Genomic DNA, 21741 nt, shown 5'->3' with positions numbered 1-21741 from the left:
AATTGGGTAAATAATGGTACTTTTTTCGATATCTTAAAAAAATTCCTCATTTAAATACTGTTTTTTAAACATTTGCAATAAACCTAAGCTTCTAGGGAAATTTATCTTTCGCCTTGAGATGTACTTTGAGTTTACCTTCTATAAATTCGATGCAGTGCAATGCACTAGGTTCGATTGTTTTTGCTGAAAAAGTCAAAATAGACTTTTTGGTCGGGTAAAGTCTATTTTCTACACACTATTCCAAATTTTTCTATAAAAACTAAAAGTTTTTGACATATCGTATATACTAGAAAAGTGATAATATAATACATTATCGCCTTGACACATTTCACATTTTTATTTCTAAACAGAATTTACTAAAAAGTCGACATTTTATAAATTACCAAAAGTCGAAAGGTCCAATCGTCAACTTTTTAAAAATGTCGAAAAAAAACACGTAATGGTATAAATCAAGATCAGCGAAACAGCTTGCATTTTTATAATTTCTTTGGTGTTGATAGCTCTCATAATTAGAAGCACAAAAACGTTAATATTTTTCCCTGCTCTCTCTTAGTTTAAGAGTTATACGAATTTAAAGTCAATACATATAATAGTACATTTCTCATATATTTGGAAAACAAACTGATCGTTATGGGTATCATTGAATAGTGCTTCACAATACCTTTAATATGATATATAATATGGTACAGTTTATTAATATTGTGAACCAAAAATTCCTTTTTGATTCTATATGATAGTACTTCAGAAAATTTTGATATACAGAAAAAGTGATTTTAGCGAAGCCGGTGTTCGATACACCCCAGAGTTAAAAGTCCCTTCACCCGGCCGAAGGCCGGCAACACAGAAAATGTGAATATTAACAGAAAAAAAATTAATGAAAATATAAACTGTTACGCGGATCTTGATTTGTTCCCACGTAATTGTTAGTGCGAAATGTGAATAGATTGAGAGTTTTTCGAACTGTTACTTGTATGTGTAAACAATGCAGAACATTTGCAAGGCGTATTTTTATATACCAGGTGGTGTTGATAGCACATCTGATTAATGTTGTTTAGCCAATAATATGCATAAACAGTTTATAAATTTATTAAAGGTTTATAAAACTGATTTTGTATGGAAATTTTGTTTTATAAACCTTTAATAAATTTATAAACTGTTTATGCATTTGGGGGTAGATGTTTGAGCTGTCAACTATCTTGTGTTTGTTGCAGCGAATGCTACAACAAACGTAAAGTAACAAAAACAACAGCAAATTTTGACAGCTTAAACCACATAAACAAAAACAAATTGCAAGCGTTTTTTGTAAATGTTGTACTTGTTGAAGAATCGACACCACCTGGTATATAAATTCGCCTTGAACTTTTGTTTTGTCAACGTTGTTCGAACAAGAACATAAGGGAACTGCTACACGTTTAATATATATTGTCCGCGATCCAGTATCGCTATATTTATTGAACGTGTAGCATACGCTATCAAAATATATATTGAACGTAGCAGTGCCCTAAGGGTTGTCCTCACTAGACAAATTCATGTGCGGATCAGATATTATTCGCTGTCTTGTCAAGACGGGGAGTAGGTAAACATATACATACATATTTTTCTTTTAGTGTAATAATTCAACAACAGTTTTTCGAAATGAACTGTACATTTACTTGTGTGGTGGTATGTCATGGAATGGAACCAAGGCGAATTCATACAAGGTGGTGTCAGTTCTACAAAAACAACGATTGGTCTTAACAAATGTCAAAAAACCAAAATGAAAAATTAAACAAATAAGTATTTAAACTTAATATAGTGTAGATAATTGAATAGTGAGGGCTTTAATTATTTATGTAAACAATAAATTTTTTGTTAATAAGCTTAGTATATGTAGATATTTAAATATAAAAACAAGGTTTGACAGTTGTTAGAACCAAAAAGCGAAAAAAAAATTATCAGCTGTTTGACTGACTCCACCTTGTTTAAATTCGCCTTGGAATGGAACATATGTGAGAAGAACAACCAAAGAAGAATTTACACAAACAAATACCGCGAAATGTCAGTTGTTTCCAATAAGAAAAAAATGCTATTCTTTGTTTAGTGGTCACGAATAATTTAATAACATATTTCGGATTTTTAATTATTTGGTGCATAATCGCGTATTATTAATTTGGTGCAAAAAACATGAAATAAAATGGATAAGTCTATGTTAAATGAAGTAAAAGCCATTCTTAAGTCTCTGGTACTTTCAAGTCCAGAAAAAATAACTATAGAGAAATTGAATCGTGATTATCGTGATGTAGAGGGACAATTTATACCATTTCGTCGGCTGGGCTATGCAAATTTAGAAGAATTTTTGCGATCCATTCCGGATACATTAAGAGTAAGTTGTTTATGGTAAATTAATTTTAGTTATTTTTGTTTATTTGTTCATTCCTTAAATAAGGTGTTTGGAAGTGGTCCCACAGCCATGGTGTGTTTTGTGGCCAATGAAAAGTCTGATCACATCCATGATATGATTATGAGACAAAAAAAATCTAAACCAAAGGGTGCAAGACTAAGATCTAAAAGTGTAACTGCAAGAAATAATGTGTCCCAACGAAATAATAGATTTAACAACAATAATAACCAAGCGAATAGAAAAGTTGGCCAACAATTATCACCCTTTCAAAGTGTTAATCGTAATCATATGACCAAGACCGTTCAAGTGAGGGATGTACCACAATTAGTCAAAAAAGCCAATTATGTACCACCACGACCTTTAGCCGATCAAATTTTGTACGCTTTACCACAACCAAGTGGTATACTTTTGAATACACAACAAAGTGGTATAATTCTGAATACACAACAGAGTTTATATTACAAATATGGCCTATTTAATGAAAGATATGAAGAACATGTTAAACAAGTAAGTAGTTTGTTTCAAAAACAATGCTACGTTACAGCACCGCCACCACCTCTTCCCCGTCAACAAATAAGAACTGTACAATTTGCGTCCAATACATATTCCAACAATCAACCAGCAGCTGAAACTAAAAAAGAATCTCCTACAAAATCTGATAATAAAAATGTATGTAATGAGATAAAACTACCTGTAGCTGACAAACAAATGACAATTCAATTGTCAGAGGAAGCAGAGTCTCTACTTGATATGCCCAAACTTACAAAACCTACAAATCCCATTAAGGTATCTAGCGCAAGGGATAGTATTAAGGAAATGCCAAAAGAGGACAAGCCTCCACTTAATAAAACGGAAAATGCAATTGAAATTAAACAGACTAAAAGATTTTTTGATGATAGTGTTGACAGGGTTGAAGATCCAGATGAAGCTGTTCCCTCATTTGCGGCTGTAAGTATTGTATGCCCATTTCGAATACATATTTACATTTAATACTTTTTGGTTTGTGTTTTTGCAGAAAAATAATGTTTTCCGTTTAGATTTCCCCGAACACACTGTTCCCTATGGCTGTAAAATAGCTCCTTTTAAACTTTCCGATGATGTTACAGTTGGATCGTGCATTAAAATCTTTATATCGGAGGTATATATTGTATTTATGCAATTTTTTTTAATTTAATTTTTAATTTCATTTATTTGTAATACAAAGCCTAAAAAGGCCAAAATAATTATATTACATTGTTCAATGTCTATAAACAATTTTATTATAAATTTCGTTTTTTAGATACACAATCCATTTAAATTTTGGTTTCATATTCATGAAGATAACCATGAACTGGATTTGCTGATGTATCAAATTGAGTGAGCAACTTTTTAATAATTAATATTAGTATTTATATGTTTATTTAAATTCGTTTAAAAATATGAGACGCATGAAGCGCAAGTAAAATTCTGTTTATCAGAATTTTTTATATTTACATTTTATGAACATCCGCAGTTTGACTATTTTTTTTTTTGTAATTTTTAGACGTTATTATTCTCCACTTGATGCCGAAGACCTGCGCATTCCCATGATGTGTTTAACTCCGGGACAAGTATGTGCCGCTTGTTACAATGGCTTATGGCATCGTGCCGAAATTGTGGCACCCCCTGTTAATACTAACATCAAAGTACTATCTTAGATATAAATGAATTTTTAATAATGGCTTTCTGAAGAGTTAATTTTATATTCATTAAGGTTTCCTTTATGGATTATGGTACGGTGACTGAAGTGGAAATAGTAAATATAAAATTTTTACCATCTTACTTTGCTCAATTGCCGGCACAAGCGTTAAGAGGTTGCCTGTCTCACATTAAACCACGTCAACTACATTGGAGCCATGATGCCACAACATATTTTCTAACATTAGTTGCGGAACTAATGTTATATGCCAAAATTGTCGAAATCGATAGAGAGGTAAATATTTTAATATGTCTATTAAAAAAACAAGTTTTCATTAAAATCTTGATGTTTTTCAATAAAAATTCGATTCAACAATCGAATAAAAAATAAAAATATTTATAGGTAATCAAAATTTAAAAACAAAAATTTTTCAACATTTTGTTTAATTTTTTTTAAAATTATATAATTTGGAAGTAAATTTTTAATTAGGCTTAAGTTCATTTTTATTATAATTTATTTGTAATAATTCAAAGAATATCACTGAATACTAAAATTTTTAGACAATTGGCAAATTGGAATGCATTTTCTACCCTGCCAAGGGCGTTATCAACAATCTTCATTGTCAAGGTCTATTTGTAAATATCATCTATTTAACTTACTATTATTAGTAATTAGAATATGGGTAGCCTAATTCATATTTTATATTATTTTGTAAATTAGACGAAATTTCAAATATTTTTAATGAAATTTTTTTTTTTTTTCAAAATTTTTTTTTATTTTAATTTATTAATGACACTCACTTATGGTGAAGGGTATAAAACATCTTTAATAAATTATGTTCCTTTTCGCAGATTTTTGATTTTTCTAGATTTTGTTTAGATTTTTGTCACGTTCGGGATATGTTTATTGCAAATATATTGGAAACAACTAATCGACAAACCTATATTTTGCACAAAGCTTATTTTTATGCTATTCAAATTTTTTTATATATTTTTTCATTTCAAAGGCGTATGAATGTCATGTTCGGAACTGAGAAAATATACATACACACAAAAAAATAATCGAGGCTATATTAACTAAGCTTGCATAGTTAATTTATTTTTATATGGAAACTAAAAACTAAGTTTTATTATCTATGCCAATAGGTAATTCAAACTATACACTTTACCTAAAAACTATGTTAATATAACTATTGGAATTAGTAATTTTATGTTTGGTATCTTCTTCGAAGTTTTTTTGTTTATTTTATTGTCAATTGAAAATATTTTTGGTGCAAAAGTATGTATGAAATTATCTAAAATTTTAGTTATATTGACTAAGAAACTTTGCAAATGCCATTCTACCCTTGCGCTTTGTTAAATTTATACCATATTTTTAGGAAATATAACCTATGGATTTTTTTGTGTGTATGTGTTATAGGCCGTCAAAGCCGTACGAATGTCATGTTCGGAACTAAGAAAATGCCCATATGTGTTATAGGTTGTCAATGTTGATCATCTCGACTGTGAAAAGAGCTTAAAAAGATTTTTCACAAAATTCACCAACAATTTTTATATAAACAATTATATTTTTCACTAAAAACCAAGGAAAAATTACACTCTGTTAAAAATACAACTTTTTTTCTTGTGTTTGTTGTGTAAAAGTTTAAAAAAATCAGAGTGTAATTTTCCCTTATTATTGTATTTTTAGTTTTAATCAAAATTGAAAGTGAATTCAAGAATGTTTTGTTTATTCTCCCTTTAGAAAAACATTTTACATATGATTTTGTGCGACACTAATGGTGACGAAGTAGTACAAATTAATAAATCACTTGTAGATAATAGATATGCCCTATATAATGATGAATGGAAACCGCAAAGAATTAGCCAAGTGAGTTAAGCCAATTCTAAAAAGAATTTAATAATAAAAAAAAACTACAACATAATAATTTTTTCCTTACAGAATAATGGCAAACGTATACATCATCCCCGTGAAGATTTTCCTACGTGAGCTTTCGTTTTCAATTTTCCATATTGTAGTAATTGTCCTTTCATTTATAATAATGACTCTATAAAATTTTTTTTAATATAAATTTATTTTTGTTTTTATTATTATTTTGTATTGTAGATTTTCAATGATTGAATCGGGAGAATATCCTAGTTTTACTGAATTGATCAACTTACAGCAGCGCGGCATCGATTATGAGGCCATTTATGATCGTATTATCTACAATCAGTCGACTATATTAAATAAACACGAAAATGCTTCTGAACGTATACGGAATTTACCCTATTTCCTAACGACTTCAAATCCCTTCCGTTCCGATATTTTATTGGAATTGTGTGCCACAACATCGAAAGCTATATAAACGAAATATGTGTGGGGTATGTTAAAGACTTTTAATTTTAATTATTTCTATTATTTCTAATGTTAGTATAAACTGTGACTATACGAAAAGGTATTAATGATCATTGATCAATTTAAGTTGAACTTTTTTATTTTCTTTTTTAAGATTTAAGAAGAATATTTTATTTTTTGTTTGTTTATTCCCTAAAATGTAAGTTTTTTTTTTTACTTTATAAATGGACGTATGAAAAATATGAATGTGTGTTTGAATTTTTAAGGATTTTAGATCAAAGATTTATGTTTAAAGAAGTGATCTCTAAATACAATTTTTCAAATAAAAATGCTTTGAAAATTTTATTTTTTTTATTTTATAAGGCAAACGCTGTCCTTCTGGTTTTTTTTATTAGTTTACGTGTAATAAAATACAAGATATTCTTTACATTTGTTTTGTTTTTGTTTTTTTTTTTGGTTGTTGTTATTTGTTGTTTTTGCTTACAATTCGAACAAATACAACTTGCAGTATGTTTTATTTTTTATTACTTCTTTTGGTTTTATTTGTAATAAAAAGAGTTTTTGCTTAGCTAAAAAACTAATTAAATTAATGATTATACATAATCATAATAAAAAATAAACAATACATATTTTAATAATATAATATTATTAATAATTAATAGTGATATTAATAATCGTTTAACTAATAATCTTAAAATTTGTTTACAATGGTCGGTACAGAATATAAGTGAGTAGAAGAGATAATAATAATAATAGCAAAATAGATAGAAATAACTTAAATAACGTTAAAATAGACTACAATTATTATTAGCTAGTTTAAAAAAATTTAACAATAAAACAAAATCTAAAACTAAAGATAAATAAAAAGAAAAAATAATTACAAACTAAAAATCATATAGTATAAGTATATATGTATGTATGTAAATGTTTAATGTAGTTATGTATAAAAAGTTTTATTAAATATTTTTAAAAATATAAATAGTTTTTAAATGTAATTGTGCTGTAATACATATTTGAAAAATGGAAATTGTGTTAAAGAAAAGTTTGGTTAAAGTACAAAAGTTGTGAAAAATAGTTGATTTAAACAGGAGTACTTTGGAAACTAGTTTTTTTATTTAATTGTTGAAAACATTACTTCTTTAAAAATTTGTAACATAATGTTATAAAAAGATTTATTTAAAAAATCCATTGTATAGGGAAAATGGTACGAAATATTTGAGGCCATCAGCGCAAAACCCACACTTTGCTGTTCTGGTGTTATACACATTCCTTACATTACCTACTATCAATACAAAAGTGGATTAAGCCACCTTTTGGTATTCAAAATCAGATGGAGCTGAAAAATTCGTTTTTGCACAGAGCATAATGTAACATAGTAATAGAGAAAAAGTGGTGCATTATGATGTATTCTGACCGACATGGGGGACAAAATAGAAACATAAAGATGTCGTTGTTCTCCCAATTGTTGTATATCAGCCTGAATTTACTGTTGTTAAAATATACCATATATTTATGATCAGTGGTCATTCATATCTACCATGTGATCAAGATTATGGTGTAATAGAAAAAAATCTTCAACAAAATATATGTACGTTCCAGAAAACTATATTGAAGAAATTAAAACGTCTTGAAAAAGGCAACCATTCAAGATAATACGAATGAGTGCAAGTGATTTTTTCTTCTTCAAATTGCTGGAAAGCAGAAAAAAGTCGGTTAGTAACACCAATGTTGAATGTTCCATAACATCTCTCAATTTTAAATTTTTTACAAGTATTCTAACAATGAAGATGTACTCTTTAACTAAGTCAGTGTTAAAAAATGCAGTCAGTGACCATAACACGACTAGACGCATTGTAAAATTCGATCATAGCTGAAAAAAAGAAAAAAGATCCTTCTTGAATTGTTGCACTGTATCCCTCCAGTTCATCCCACATTTTATAACAACCTTAATTTCTTAATAAACTTGACCTAAAGTGGTGTAACTTATTTATTATTTTAAATAGAATAAGTGCAGAAGTGGTGTAACCCACATTAACTTAATAAATACCAAAATATACAGACATTGTAAATGTGGAACTTCATTTTATAAATTAAAAATGAAAAACATTAAAGTAATGTTCAAATCCCCGTTTCTTGTATGTTAATTGATTAGGGGTTACACTACTTTTGCGCGATAGCCTCATTTGTACTTGAATTTAGTTTTCGAGGATTTTTCAAAAGTCTGCTTGATCAAATCAAATATTCTAAGAAATACAGTTTGTTTTGTGTTGTGAAGTTAGAGAAGTATTTTGATATTTAATTTGAGTTTTATTCACTATTTATTACTGTTTGCAGAATATTTTTAGTTTCAATTCTGACCTTTAATCAGATTTTTTGTTTATTCAAACGAATATTTCAAAATCAATTTTATTTTAATAGTATTTTCACATTTAGCCTGTGTATTACAGCACAATTATGGAAACATTTTATTAAAATTATATATAAAAAGAAATAATTGTACACAAGATGAAATTCTTATTTGTTTTCTTCTTTTTGTTTTAACTATAATGTAGTTTATCTTTTGTAAGTTTATTTTAATATTAATACAATTTTCTTAATAATTGTGTGATTTTTCCTAAGTTTTTTTTTTTTTTTTTTTTTTAATATTTTTTTTTATAACATTTTTAAGTTGCCGCTTTTTTCTACAATGTGTACTAAAAACAAATGTGTCATGCTTTTTGTAATGTATATTTTTTTTATCATTTTTTTTAATTGTATCTTTTTTGTTTTGTTTTTGTTTTTATTTTGCAGTTTATAACAATGATTAGTTTTTATATAATAATTTTTTCTATACTCATAATATTGATTTAACATTTTTCTTTTCTTGTTGTTGTTTAGTTTAGTTATTATTTTGTTGTTATATTGGTTAATGATTTTAATGTTATTTTATTTTTTTTGTTTGTTTACTTCACTAAATGTTTTTTGTTTTATTTTAGGTATTTATGTAGTTTTTGTTTTGTTTTGTTATTTTATTTTAGTATGTTGTGTATATGTTCATTTAATGAAAATACATTTTGTTTTTGTAGGAAATTTTTGTTTTTGTAAAATGTTTTTAATAGGAGGGCTAGTTTTTTTTAAAATATATTTATATTAAATTGATTTTTTTGTTCATGTTATGGTTTATAGAAGGAGCAGGTTAGGAGTATTAGGTTTTGGAAATGAGTATGACAGAGTTTGGTTTAGTTAGTGGCAGATAGAGACAGAGAGAGAGAGAGACAGAGTGACAGGGAGTGATAGAGACAGTTTTGAATATTTTGAAGGGAAGGCTTAACTATGGTTTTGTTTAATATTTAATCATTGACTATTTATTCTAATATTCTACTATTCCTATTGCAAAAATTATGTTTGGTTTACTCTACTAATAATCAACTTAAAACATCAGGTGGTTTCAGTTTAATGTTAAATGAAAATTTAGGAAAATAATCTACAAAACAATAAGTTCTTTAATTTTTTTTTGTTTCTTTCTTTGTTTAGGTCATTTTGGTTTTCTTCATGTTCTTTTTATAGTTTTAATAATTTTATATGCGTGACATCTACATTAGTTTCCATTTTGTCTTAAGGAAAAAGAGAGAGTAATGAAAATCTTAACCATGTTTTTTTTTGTAGGTTTTCATGGAAATATTTTAAATTCATTTAATAAAATTATGTATATGTAATAAATTCGTAAAGTTTGTTGAAATTTTTTTGTTGTGAGTTCCAAAAGTTGAAGGAGTTAATTTCAAAATTATTAATTTAATCTACGACATTTACTATACTAATAATATAGGAAAATATCATTTGCTATTCAGATGTTATGGGTAAATTTTAGTCTAAAGACACATTGATATCAATTTAAATATAAAACATGTAAATAAAGCCAGTACTACACCATTTCCAATTGTATTTCACAAGTTTCTAAATGTATATTAGAAAATTCCAATTTAATTTCAGGAATATCCAGATATATTTCAGAAGTTTGTAATTATATTTCAGAATTTTCAATTGAATTTCGGAAGTTTGGCGATGGAATAAAGTATTTTTGTTAGAAATTATCACTTCGGTAATTCGGCCTCATTTCTTTAATGAGTTTTGGGGATAATTCTCGCGATTATTTTTATTTATTTTTGGTATTCTCTTATTCGATATCGAATAAAATGTATAGACATTTTAATAATAAGCATTCGAAATTTATTTCGATTACGAATGCGAGAATTTGCCCTCTGTTGTTAGAAATTCTGACCCTCTGTAGCAAACACAGATCTTTATTAACGTTTCAATTATCAAAATTAGTGCGGTTAGAAATTTGTGTTTAGCCTACCAAATCAATAATTTCAATATAATTTTATATTTAAATTGATGGTAATACAAAATAATCATGAATTCAAAAATAGCTTATAAGAGTTGGAAATCAAATCAAATAAAATTTTCAATTTATTTTGTTTGGAAAAAATCGAAAAATTCTAATTCCTTGGCAAACATGAAAATAATGCAGATTCTATTAATTGTTTTTTTTTTTTTGAATTTTTGGGAATTTTTCATTTCGTTTAACTCTCAATTTGCTTTAAGTTTTTGTTTGTTTTTGTGTTAGTTTAATTCTTTATTATTTCTTGAATAATTTTTGTTGTTCATTTAATTATTTGTTGTTTGGTTTTATTATTATTATTTGTTTTAATTAATGTCGTTTCTTATACTTAAGTCATCACAGTTTGCGGAGCTGAAAAAATTTGTTATTATTTTTTTGTTTATTTAAATTATTGAGGACTTTATTTTTGTTAAATGTTATTAATTGCAGTTTATCTCCTTGTATGTAAGTAATTAATGTATTGTTGATGTATGTAGTAGGTAGGGTTTTGTAATTGTTACTGTTGTTATTTGAGTTAATATGAGTATAATATAGTATGTAGTGTAGTGTAAAAACTTAAACATTTTTTGTTTGTTTTTTAAATTATTAGTTCTCTATTAGTTTTATTGTTTAATAATTCGTTAATAGTTTGTCGGTCTGTCTATCGTTTTGATTGTGTTTTATTAGTTGTTTTTTGTTTTACTGTTACTTCATATGGAATTGAACTTAAAATGGACTTTAAAGCAACCGCTAGATAATTTGGTGTTAAAGCATGATATATATAATATTTTTTTTTGGAGAAAAACTGGCCAGAAAAACACAATAATTAACAAGGAATTAATTAAATAATTGACAGCTAAGTGTTAAAAATTCTTATAAAGGAATGATAAAACTCAACAAAAAAGAAAGAATTTGAAAACTGTCAAAAGATTCCTTTTAATGTTATTGTATTTTTCCTTTAGTTTTAAGTATTTTCTTTAGGTATTTTTTTTTATAAAAGGCTGCTTGAAATAGCAATATATGAGGCTTGAATATAAATAACAATTTACTGCGTTTTGCTAATGCTTCTGCTGCTGCGGCTGATGATAACTATGTTGTAGGTTTTGTTGCTGTTGTTGTTGATAATAAAGATTGATGTTGTTTTTGTTGTTGTTAATATTTCACAGTGTTGCTCTTCTAACACCACAGACACTAAATGCCAACAAATGCTTATGATAATAATGCAATTGTAGTGTGGGTGTCGATGCCGTTGATAATTTTTCTCAGTGTCATGGAGTATTGCCCTCAAATAATGCACGAAATTCACCACTTCTAGGACGGGGTAAACCTTCACGTATTGTTTGTATGGGCTCTGCTATGCTTGACATCGAACCATGTAATAAATTTTCCTTTGGATCAATCTCACTGCTGTAAAAAAAATAATGTTCAGTGGAATTTTACAATCAGTTTTATAAGGTGTGTTAGTCAAGTGGTATATACATATGTATTTCTAACTCCATTTTAAACATTTGATTGAAAAGTTTTTAAATACTCACTCATCTTTACATTCCTCCGCTTCCGCTGCTAAAGCATTGACCACCGCTGTTATTGTATTTGATTCTGGATTGCTTAATTGTTCATCCTTTTGTTGCATTATATTAGGATTCTTGCCAATCTTATTAAGACGTTCGGCTGCTACTGTTTCCATTGTTTTTCTCATGAGAGGATATTGGTCCAGCACACAATTGAAATGATCTACACTTAAAGAAAACAAATTACAATACGTTTCAGCTCTCACACTGGCCACACGTCTGGCATTTGTTAGCAAACAAATTTCACCGAAATAAGAACCATCCGATAAAGATGTTGCCACCTAAATAAAATTAAATATAATACAAAATATATTGGTGAATAATTAGTTGGTCAGATCATTGGACATAGTTTAGTTCTATACGTTAATAAAATTAATTTTTTTAACACTTAAATCAGATGATGTGAGTTAATATGACGTAAAGCTACCCAACCATGTAATGAGTTAAAATGTTTATATTCTGGCACTTCACTAGTTACAAGTACCACAATTGCTTATAAATAAATCATTACATTGATATCACTGAAATTATTTAAAAGTAATGGCTTAACAAAAGAAGCAACATAACAATCTGTTTAAATTTCACTTGCACATGCAATTTACCAAAAAATAAGCACTTAAATAGCAGATAATCAATAAGTCATTATACAACTACTTCTTAGTAATGAACACGGTATGTAGTAGTTATTGAAAATTATGTTATTCAGTAATAGCAATATATTGCCAAGTTTTCTGCTGGGTATTTGTAGAAAATTAGTTTTTATCAATCAAATAGGACAAAATATAAATGTTTAATGTAATTTATAGAAATTATGGTACCATCATTTAACATTATCTGCGTAAAATCAACAAAAGGGTAACGGTGTAAAACATTTTTAATTTCGAACGTAATTTTCGGAATGGTTTCAAAACATAACGCGTATTAGGGTATTTGGGACTTACCTCTCCATTGGCCATAACAATATCGACCACACCTTCTTGTATAAAATACATTTTGGTACCAATCGTACCTTCTTTTATAATAATATCACCTAAAATTAGAGTTGAAAGAATTAAAAATAAATAAACAATTGCTCTGAAGTAGAAATTAAACTAACCTGGTTGAAATACTTCGTATTTAAGTTTTGTAACAACATCAGAAACGAAATTGGAGTCAGCATTTGCAAAAAAAGGCACTGACGCAACGAGAGATCTGAAAATGTTTAAAATATATTAAAATTTGTACATTCTTCATTATTTATTATAAATAGCTATTGTCATAGATAAATACACATAGATGGGAAACTTTTCTGTCAAAGACTTAACTGGGTTGTCAAAAACCTAAGTGGTGATTATTTTGAGTAATTTTTTTGTTTGAGTTTTCTTCTAGTTTCCGCTCTATGCGTATTTTTCTATAGCTATTGCCTCCTGTTCTGTAAATCGAATCATGGTAATGTTTTCGAATTCTCATATTTTATCAATTCACAGCACAGGGGCGATTATGTACATATTTCTTGTTCGTTAATAATATATGTATGTAATAATAAATATTTACTTACCTACAATTATAATTGATAACATCCTCTCTTAATTTTTCGCTCAATTCTCCTAATATACATTCTTCATCGAAGAATTTACCTTGATAACGATGTTCGAAATATTCGGTTATACGTTGACGCATATCGCGCGGTAATTTACGATACGCCATATACTCTTCGACCTGTTTGACTTTTTCGCGATATTGACGTCTACTCGAGTCCAAACTTTGAATAAGATTTGTAGCATGACCCAGGAACAAAGCATAACATGTAGCACCCGATATCATGGATAACATTGTCAACCACATATCGGTTAAAGATTGGGGCGGAAATCTAATAAAGTTTTTTTGTATAATTTTTTTTTTGTTTAAAAAAAGTTTAATCAAAATGTATTTAGGTTCAATTTGATCTTACCTGCCATAACCTATGCATAGCATATGTGACATTGCTTTAAATAAAGCCCATGAATATTGTTCCAGCCAATATGACTCCTAATTTCAGTTGGCAATTTTGTTATATGTATGAATTATAAAAATTATTGTTCTTTGGTATATTTGGTTGCTAAATTTGTATATGTATTTGGAAAACCTACCTGCAATTCATTGATTGATACCCATGAGTTTGAGGGAAAACCTTGTAACATTGGCACTAAAAATTGTAAACAACCACTCCAATGACCAATTAGCAACATCATACATATCAGATTGAAAATTCTCATAAACACCGATGCCATATTTAGAAACTGAAAACATATTGTTTTTGGTTTTTATATTTATATCTTTTGCATAAAATACACCAATCACCATTTGAGAAATTTGTGGAAAATTACATACAAAAAAATAACATACACATCTAATTCGATCGGTTGTAGGCCATGGACTAGTTTTTTTCTGATATTGCTGTAAATTGTAGTCTACCAACAAAGTGTTTAGAATTTAAATTTTAAGCAGTAATGTTTCGAAATTGTAAAGTATTACACTTTTGTTAGTAGTTACAACATACTTTGCAAACAAGTATGATTTAAGGTCTGTTTTTATAAAACATAAAATAATTTACCAAAAATATTCAGTTTTTTTTGTTGTTTTCCTAAAATTTTTTTTAAAGAAATTTATTTTGTGTTTTACAAAAACATGCTCCAATATTTATGCTTTTTACAATTACAATTATTAACTATTTTACTAACGATGCTTTTGTTTAAGGAATATCAAAGCATTTATTAATAGATAAGCGATTTTTATATGAGAATGACATCCTTATTTACTAATCAATAAAATAAAAAAATCGTAGTCATTTGTTGCTCTAGATTTTAAAGCATACCTTAAGGCGTTAATTTTATTTTAGATAAATTATAATGTCTTCAGTGTAGACGAATTTTTAATTAAAATATTCTTATTAATGCACTTCATTTGTGTTATATTTAACATTAATAAATACTTTTCCATGGCCACAACGTCAAATTAAGCGTTTCGTGTGTGAGTGTGTCAGAAAACCACAAAAAGTTTGAACATAAAATGTTGTAAAAAACACTACACAAAGAAATTGTTTTCGTAACGAACAAAACAAATTCATAAACGAACAAAAAATTGTATATAATAAAAATAAATAAACATTAACAAAACAACAACAAAAAAAGAAAAGGACACAAACAAATTATTAAATGCAGCACATTTTAGATGGTCTTAAGACGAGTATGATGGCTTTTGTAATAATGATCTAATCTAAAACATTTTTAAAATTTGTGTTTGAATTCGTAATATTAATACAGTTATTAATACACTTTTCCTACTGCATTGCTTGCTGTAATTTCTGACAAAATGAAAACTAATTATTTATTCCTCATTTTCTCATCTGTTTGGAATTTATTTTTAATAAACTATGTATTGGTTTATTGTTTTGAGAAAGTAAGCGTTAAGGTATTTAAATGAAATATTCGATTTTTAACTACTAGTTAGTGCTGGTTCACACACGTTAAGTTTATTTGTGCAAGTCTTGAATTTGTAGATGAGAGGAGAATGGAAAGAGGTAACTGTTTTTCTTCCTGTCTCTTCTATAAACTCAAGACTTGCTCAAGTGAATTTGATGTGCGTGAACCAGCACTTAGTCTAATTTCATTAAATATTTGAATAATTGTGAATGTCAAGTTAACTCTTATGTTTCAAACGAAATTTATATTTGAATTTAAAGTTTTTTTTTTTTTTTTTTGCAAACAACTTGTAATAGAAATAGGATTATTCTTATGCCTCTAATATAGGGTTCCTAATAGGGAAAAATTTCCTGGGAATTCGCGGGGAATATTTTTTTTAGGATTTTCCTGGGAAATGGAGGTAACTTTTTATGTTATCTTAGAGTTACTGTATTATTTCTGCACATATTAAACAGATACGATGTTATTTTTTTTTGTATCGAATGATTCGATAAAATGCATATATTTTTCGGTTAAATGCTTAGATTCTTTCGATACTAGTGTTCTGTTCTATCGGTTTCAATGTCGGAGAGATGGTTAGTGCGGTTCAGGAGTGGTGATTTTGACACGGAAGACAAAGATCGACCAGACCAAAAAAAGTTTGACGACCAAGAATTGTTTGCATTACTCCATGAAGAATGTTGTAAAACTCTACAAAAGCATTGGGAGCAAGATTCATCCAAAAGCAGGAAAATTGGATACCATACGAATTGAAGCCGAGACACCTTGAAAGACGATTTTGCATGTCCGAAATGCTTGAAAGCTGTAAAAGAAAATCATTTTGGTACCGAATCATTTCTTGCGAAAGAAATGGACCCGAAGCGTAAGAGATCATAGGTGAAGCCCGGCAAAGCCAAATATCCAAGGCGCTAAGGTATTGCTCTGTATTTGTTGGAATGAAACCCTAATATTGCATAATGACAACGCTCGGCCAAATGTTGCAATACTTGTTAAAATGTATTTACAATAAAGTGGTTGGAAAGTTTTGCGTCACCCGCGTTATAGTCATACGTTTCACTTTGGACTCAAAAGATGAGCATACTTTGGCAGAAAGATGGGAAAAGGACATAGCTAACAATTAAGTAATTCGATGCTCTGTTAATAACATAAACACAGCCTCAAAAGTGGCTGCCTCCTTCCAACACGCCACATAATTAAATGGTAAACAAATTAACGTCACATGGTAAAATTTCTTTATATTTTATTCGCCTTAAATTTAAAATTATTTCTTTCTTACTATAAAATGAATGGTCATTGGTTATAGATATTTCGATACCCCAAATAGGGTTCATACGAGGGAAAAATTTCCCGGGAATATTTTTTTGTTAATTTTTAAAACCCTGACTTCTGGTTTTTGGTTTAATTTAGTGTTAAAAAATTCCCGGGAATGAAACGATTTTTTAATTTCCTCAAAGAAAAAAGTTCGGGAAATTAGGAACCCTAACCCCAAATTATAATATTTCGAAACACGTATTCACTAACTATTGCTGCTAACGTCTTGATTGTGTTCACAATTTTAATGACAGTTGGGTGTCTGACAGTGTAAATAAACCCTCCATTAAAACCATCATAAATATAACTAATTATAATGTGCTGCATTTAATAAATATTATAAAACAAAGCAAACAATTAATTGCATGTTGACCAATCCATAACAAAAATAAACAAAAGATTTTTTAAAATAATAAAGTAAAACTGATTTTAAACTATTACAGCTGCTGCTATACATTTAACTCTTGATTTTTTTTTTTTTAAATTATTTTTTTAATAATTTAATTTTGTATAGTTTTTAGTAAAAAAAAACACAACTAATTTTAAATTTTATGAGAAAACAAAGTTCTTGTTTAAATACGCCTAAGTTTTAAACTGAAGCGTATTAAGTTATAAATAATTTCATTGTTTTTAGGGAACAATTAAAATTTAATACAAAATAATTTTGATTTTTATTTACTGGTTTTGCATAACGATTTATTTAGTTAGATTGAAAACGATAGTAAGAGAATTATTTTTGATTATTAATAGAAGAAGATCAATACAAGCAAACGTTTAAAGTTTAAAGTTTGCTTGTACTTTTTTTTATTTTTTTTTTAAAAATGTGCTTTTTTAAATAGTTACACTGCGTTACAAAAATGAAATAAGAAGACGATAACATACATTCATACATATTAAATACATAAATACATTCAGTTGAATTACAACAAAATATAATAAATCTAAAGAAATTATATTTAATTTAAAAATAAAAAGAGTTTTTTATAGTAAGAAACAAAGATTGAAACAAAAGTAGAAAAGTAAAAATAAGGAAAGAAATTCAAGAGAAATACAACTACAATAAAAACTACTTTGTACTTATTTTCCAACTACTTGTACCATCATCATCATTATCATTATCATCATGATCACTACTGCTATTAAAATCAGTTTATTATAATTTATCAGGGCCCCTGCATAAATAAATGGGCCTCTTCTAAATTAATTACTATGTATTTGCTAAAGAAATTATATATATTGTACTATTTAATTAATTCATCGATTCTGCACAATCTAGTTGTTATTTGTATGTAGTAGTAATTTGTTTATAATTGTTTAAAAAATCAAGTGATACTTCTTTAAGAGAGTTGTGTTTCGTTTGGTTTTTTTTTCATATTTTTCAATCTGAGGGTTTCAATTAAACGATTTGAAATACAACAATTTCTATATGAAAAAAATAATGGTGCTATGCATTATTGTTGTTCCCGATTTAAGTGTACATTTTTTTTCAAAATTTTTTTAATTAAAGCTGAAATATTTACAAAGTTTACTTAGTTATTTAAATGTTAACGCTTAAATAAAATAAATTTGCCATTATATAGTCACCATCAATTTATATATTTAAATTTTTATACTACTTGAAAAATTCATTTAAAAAGTTTTCGATTATTTTGTATTAATTTGAATTTGTTCCAGGTGCAAAAACCAAAACCATAAAAAAGCAAATATTTTTTTTTTTTAAAAAAACAAATTTTCAAGAAAATACAACAATTATTAAACTAAATATGTAAATAACTTTTGTTTTCTAGAAAATACCTTCAAATACAACAAATGGAAAATCAATAAATAAATTATTTTTCTTTATAGAAGTGGGATTTGAGTGTATTTTATAAGATTTTTTTTTGTCTTTTAAAAACATAATCTAAAAATAATAGAATTTTGTCAAGATTTTTGTCTGTTGCTACTTATTAAGACAACATACTGTTTTCTATTTTACAAAACAAAAATTCATAAGATTTTAATTTAAAATAAAAAATTTTGAAATACTGACTGCTCTAATAGGAAGGAGTAAGCAGTACGTATAGAAATGTACCAGCCTCTCCCACTCTTACATCTTTTAATGATTTTAAAGCATTTACTTGTTTTTTTTTTTTAATTCATAGTTAATTATTCCTGAATTGTAGTACGATTTAATAAATCTACTAAGTTTTCTAGTTTAAACAAACTAATTTGTAATATGAAGTCTTGGCTTTTTATTTCTTTCTACTCGCGGCACTAGAAATACTGTCAGCTCTCTGATTTTAAATTTAGAAGCATATCCTAAAAAAACAAAGAAATTACTTTACGTTATTTTATTTTATTTATTTTATCTAGCGTAATTGTAGTGCTGTTAAAATCTTGCTTTTGTTTAAGTTAAAATTCGGTAACCAAAAGTCATGGAAAAATCCTATTTACTCTGAATGAAGGATAATAAAGCAAAAATGGTCGCCGACCATTCAAATAAGAAATGCAACATAAAATTTTAATTTTTTACTTAACCATTTCAGATTCATTATTTTGATGTATTGTTCAATGGTTTTTCAGCTCTTCCTCCCGTCATCCCATATATTTCCACAAATTTGTTGAGAGCTTGTAATTTGACCATACCGAATGGGTTAAGATTAGCGTATCCATTCGCACAATGATCGTTCGAATAATCAATCAATTTATTCTATTTTAATAATATTTTATATTTTGACATACATATTTTACTGATCAGGGGGGTTATTATATAATTCGATTAAAAAATCGAAACATTTTCGAGATACAAGGTGTAAAGCATACAAATTCGAAAGAATTTATTTTCGGAAGTAATTACATAATAACCCCCCTGGAGTAGATTTAACGTATTATGGCGAACAGTTTAATTGCTAATTAAACAATTATTTTGTTTAATATGATTTTTATCTATTGGGTGTATGACTTAAAAATGCGGGACTTACAATAGATGGATTACCATTTGAAGGCGCTTTTTGTTTTTAAAAACTTATATGTCATTTTGAAGGGTACATATTAGGGTGGCCCCGTTTGTATGGAGAAAAAATAAGGTATCGATGTTCCCGCCTAAAATGAAAATTTGATTCATTCTAAGACTACGTTTTGAAATTTTTTCGTCCTGGGGTCAATATTTGGCGAGCTGGATCAAAGGATAAAAAGGTCCTTTTTTGAGGTTTTTTACATTTTTTCCATATTTCTTCCAAAGGAAGTATATGTAAATTTGGTATCATATGAAAGGTCTTTGAGAGACGCATTCAATTGGTTAAAAGAAATTTAAAAAAAAAAAATTTTAATTAAAAAATTTTAAAAATTTTCGACAAAATTTTAGTTTTTTTTAATTTTTTCATAGAATTTATTCAAATACATAGATGAAATTTCTTGATCATAAACATCATGTAATTTCACCGAAATGGTTTTTCTCGTTTTTTAAAATTCAATCCTGTTCAATGTTTATTCAAATTTGTTTAAACCTAATTTCATCCCTATCTGACAATCTCTGTACTCAATTCATAGTATATGTATTGGCATCAAAATAACTCAAATTTTATAAGCTTTCCATCGATGTATAAATTCTTATACTTTTCTTTTGTTACACTGCGAATATTTAAATTTAAGCTAAAACATTTGCTATACATAGCGCTATAATGATTATTTTAATGTTATTCCTTTGGAATGTTGTTGTTAATTTTAAGTAACATGTGAAAAACTGCTTAACAGATAGGGATGAAATTGGGTTTAAACAAATTTGAATAAACATTGAACTGGACTGAATTTTAAAAAACGAGAAAAACCATTTCGGTGAAATTACATGATGTTTATGATCAAGAAATTTCATCTATGTATTTGAATAAATTCTATGAAAAAATTAAAAAAAACTAAAATTTTGTCGAAAATTTTTAAAATTTTTTAATTAAAATTTTTTTTTTTAAAATTTCTTTTAACCAATTGAATGCGTCTCTCAAAGACCTTTCATATGATACCAAATTTACATATACTTCCTTTGGAAGAAATATGGAAAAAATGTAAAAAACTTCAAAAAAGGACCTTTTTATCCTTCGATCCAGCTCGCCAAATATTGACCCCAGGACGAAAAAAATTCAAAACGTAGTCTTAGAATAAATCAAATTTTCATTTTAGGTGGGAACATCCGCAACTTAAATTTTGGGGCCACCCTAGTACATATCCGTCATTTATTCTCACTTAGTAATTCAACATTACAGTGTAAACAACATAGTTTTATTTTGTTTCTAAAATGTCGAATTTTGTACTTACAAAGCGTCATATGCGGGAAGTTTTGCTTTACTTCTTTATTTTTAAAACAAGTAAGAAAGTATGATCGGTCAAGCCCGACCATATAATACCCTACACTAAGTAAAAGAGCAAAAATATTTTTCTTTTAAAATTTCAATAATTTATATTTTTGAGTGATTTTCGGAAGTGGGCCTTATATGGGAGCTATGACCAATTATGGACCGATCACCATTTATACAGGGACCGAAAATAATTATTCTTGAAATTTCTAAGGAAAAAAGCCATCACAGGATAATATCGGAGAGTCAAGTCAAGCATACCATTTTGATTGTTTTCAACTATATTTTCATAAAATAACATGCTTTTTAAATTCTTGATTTTTATTTTTTTTGTCAGAAATAATTGTTATTTTCTGATTT

General features: G+C 27.4%; 2 protein-coding genes across 6 annotated transcripts in view; one reads left to right on the top strand and one right to left on the bottom strand.

Moving 5' to 3' along the window:
• The first annotated feature begins 2077 nt into the window (after window positions 1–2077).
• Window positions 2078–6616, top strand: tej (tejas). 2 transcript variants are annotated; one of them, XM_065514434.1, is made up of 9 exons: window positions 2078–2362; window positions 2426–3328; window positions 3396–3518; window positions 3660–3736; window positions 3903–4044; window positions 4113–4331; window positions 5781–5906; window positions 5979–6054; window positions 6144–6277. In XM_065514434.1, the coding sequence occupies exons 1-8, from the start codon at window positions 2174–2176 to the stop codon at window positions 6024–6026; spliced, it is 1827 nt and encodes a 608-aa protein (XP_065370506.1). In that variant the 5' UTR covers window positions 2078–2173; the 3' UTR covers window positions 6027–6054; window positions 6144–6277. The 2 variants fall into 2 exon arrangements, with proteins under 2 accessions (XP_065370506.1, XP_065370505.1); XM_065514433.1 differs by having other exon boundaries at window positions 2082–2362; window positions 5979–6022; window positions 6144–6616.
• A 2516-nt stretch (window positions 6617–9132) lies between these two features.
• Ih (hyperpolarization activated cyclic nucleotide gated potassium channel Ih) overlaps window positions 9133–21741 on the bottom strand; it is an 81567-nt gene continuing 68958 nt past the window's right edge. For all 4 annotated transcript variants that reach the window (XM_065514431.1, XM_065514429.1, XM_065514430.1 and 1 more), the window contains 7 exons: window positions 14414–14563; window positions 14236–14312; window positions 13843–14154; window positions 13402–13496; window positions 13247–13335; window positions 12270–12586; window positions 9133–12141 (listed from right to left, as the gene is read on the bottom strand). In XM_065514431.1, the coding sequence (XP_065370503.1) occupies window positions 12003–12141; window positions 12270–12586; window positions 13247–13335; window positions 13402–13496; window positions 13843–14154; window positions 14236–14312; window positions 14414–14563 (1179 nt within the window). In that variant the 3' untranslated portion in view covers window positions 9133–12002. The remainder of the gene's footprint in view (window positions 12142–12269; window positions 12587–13246; window positions 13336–13401; window positions 13497–13842; window positions 14155–14235; window positions 14313–14413; window positions 14564–21741) is intronic.

This window comes from Calliphora vicina, chromosome 5 (assembly GCF_958450345.1).
Source record: "Calliphora vicina chromosome 5, idCalVici1.1, whole genome shotgun sequence".
Classification (NCBI taxonomy): domain Eukaryota; kingdom Metazoa; phylum Arthropoda; class Insecta; order Diptera; family Calliphoridae; genus Calliphora; species Calliphora vicina.
The sequence above is the reverse complement of the archived record's forward strand: the minus strand, read 5'-3'. Positions and strand labels throughout refer to the sequence as shown.

Excerpts from the sequence above, each read along its gene's own strand:
- tej (XM_065514433.1), top strand. The coding sequence starts at position 2,174 with ATGGATAAGTCTATGTTAAATGAAGTAAAAGCCATTCTTAAGTCTCTG. Across the intron at positions 3,737-3,902 it reads TTGCTGATGTATCAAATTGA|ACGTTATTATTCTCCACTTG; the intron begins GTGAGCAACTTT and ends TGTAATTTTTAG. Across the intron at positions 6,023-6,143 it reads CCCCGTGAAGATTTTCCTAC|ATTTTCAATGATTGAATCGG; the intron begins GTGAGCTTTCGT and ends TTTGTATTGTAG.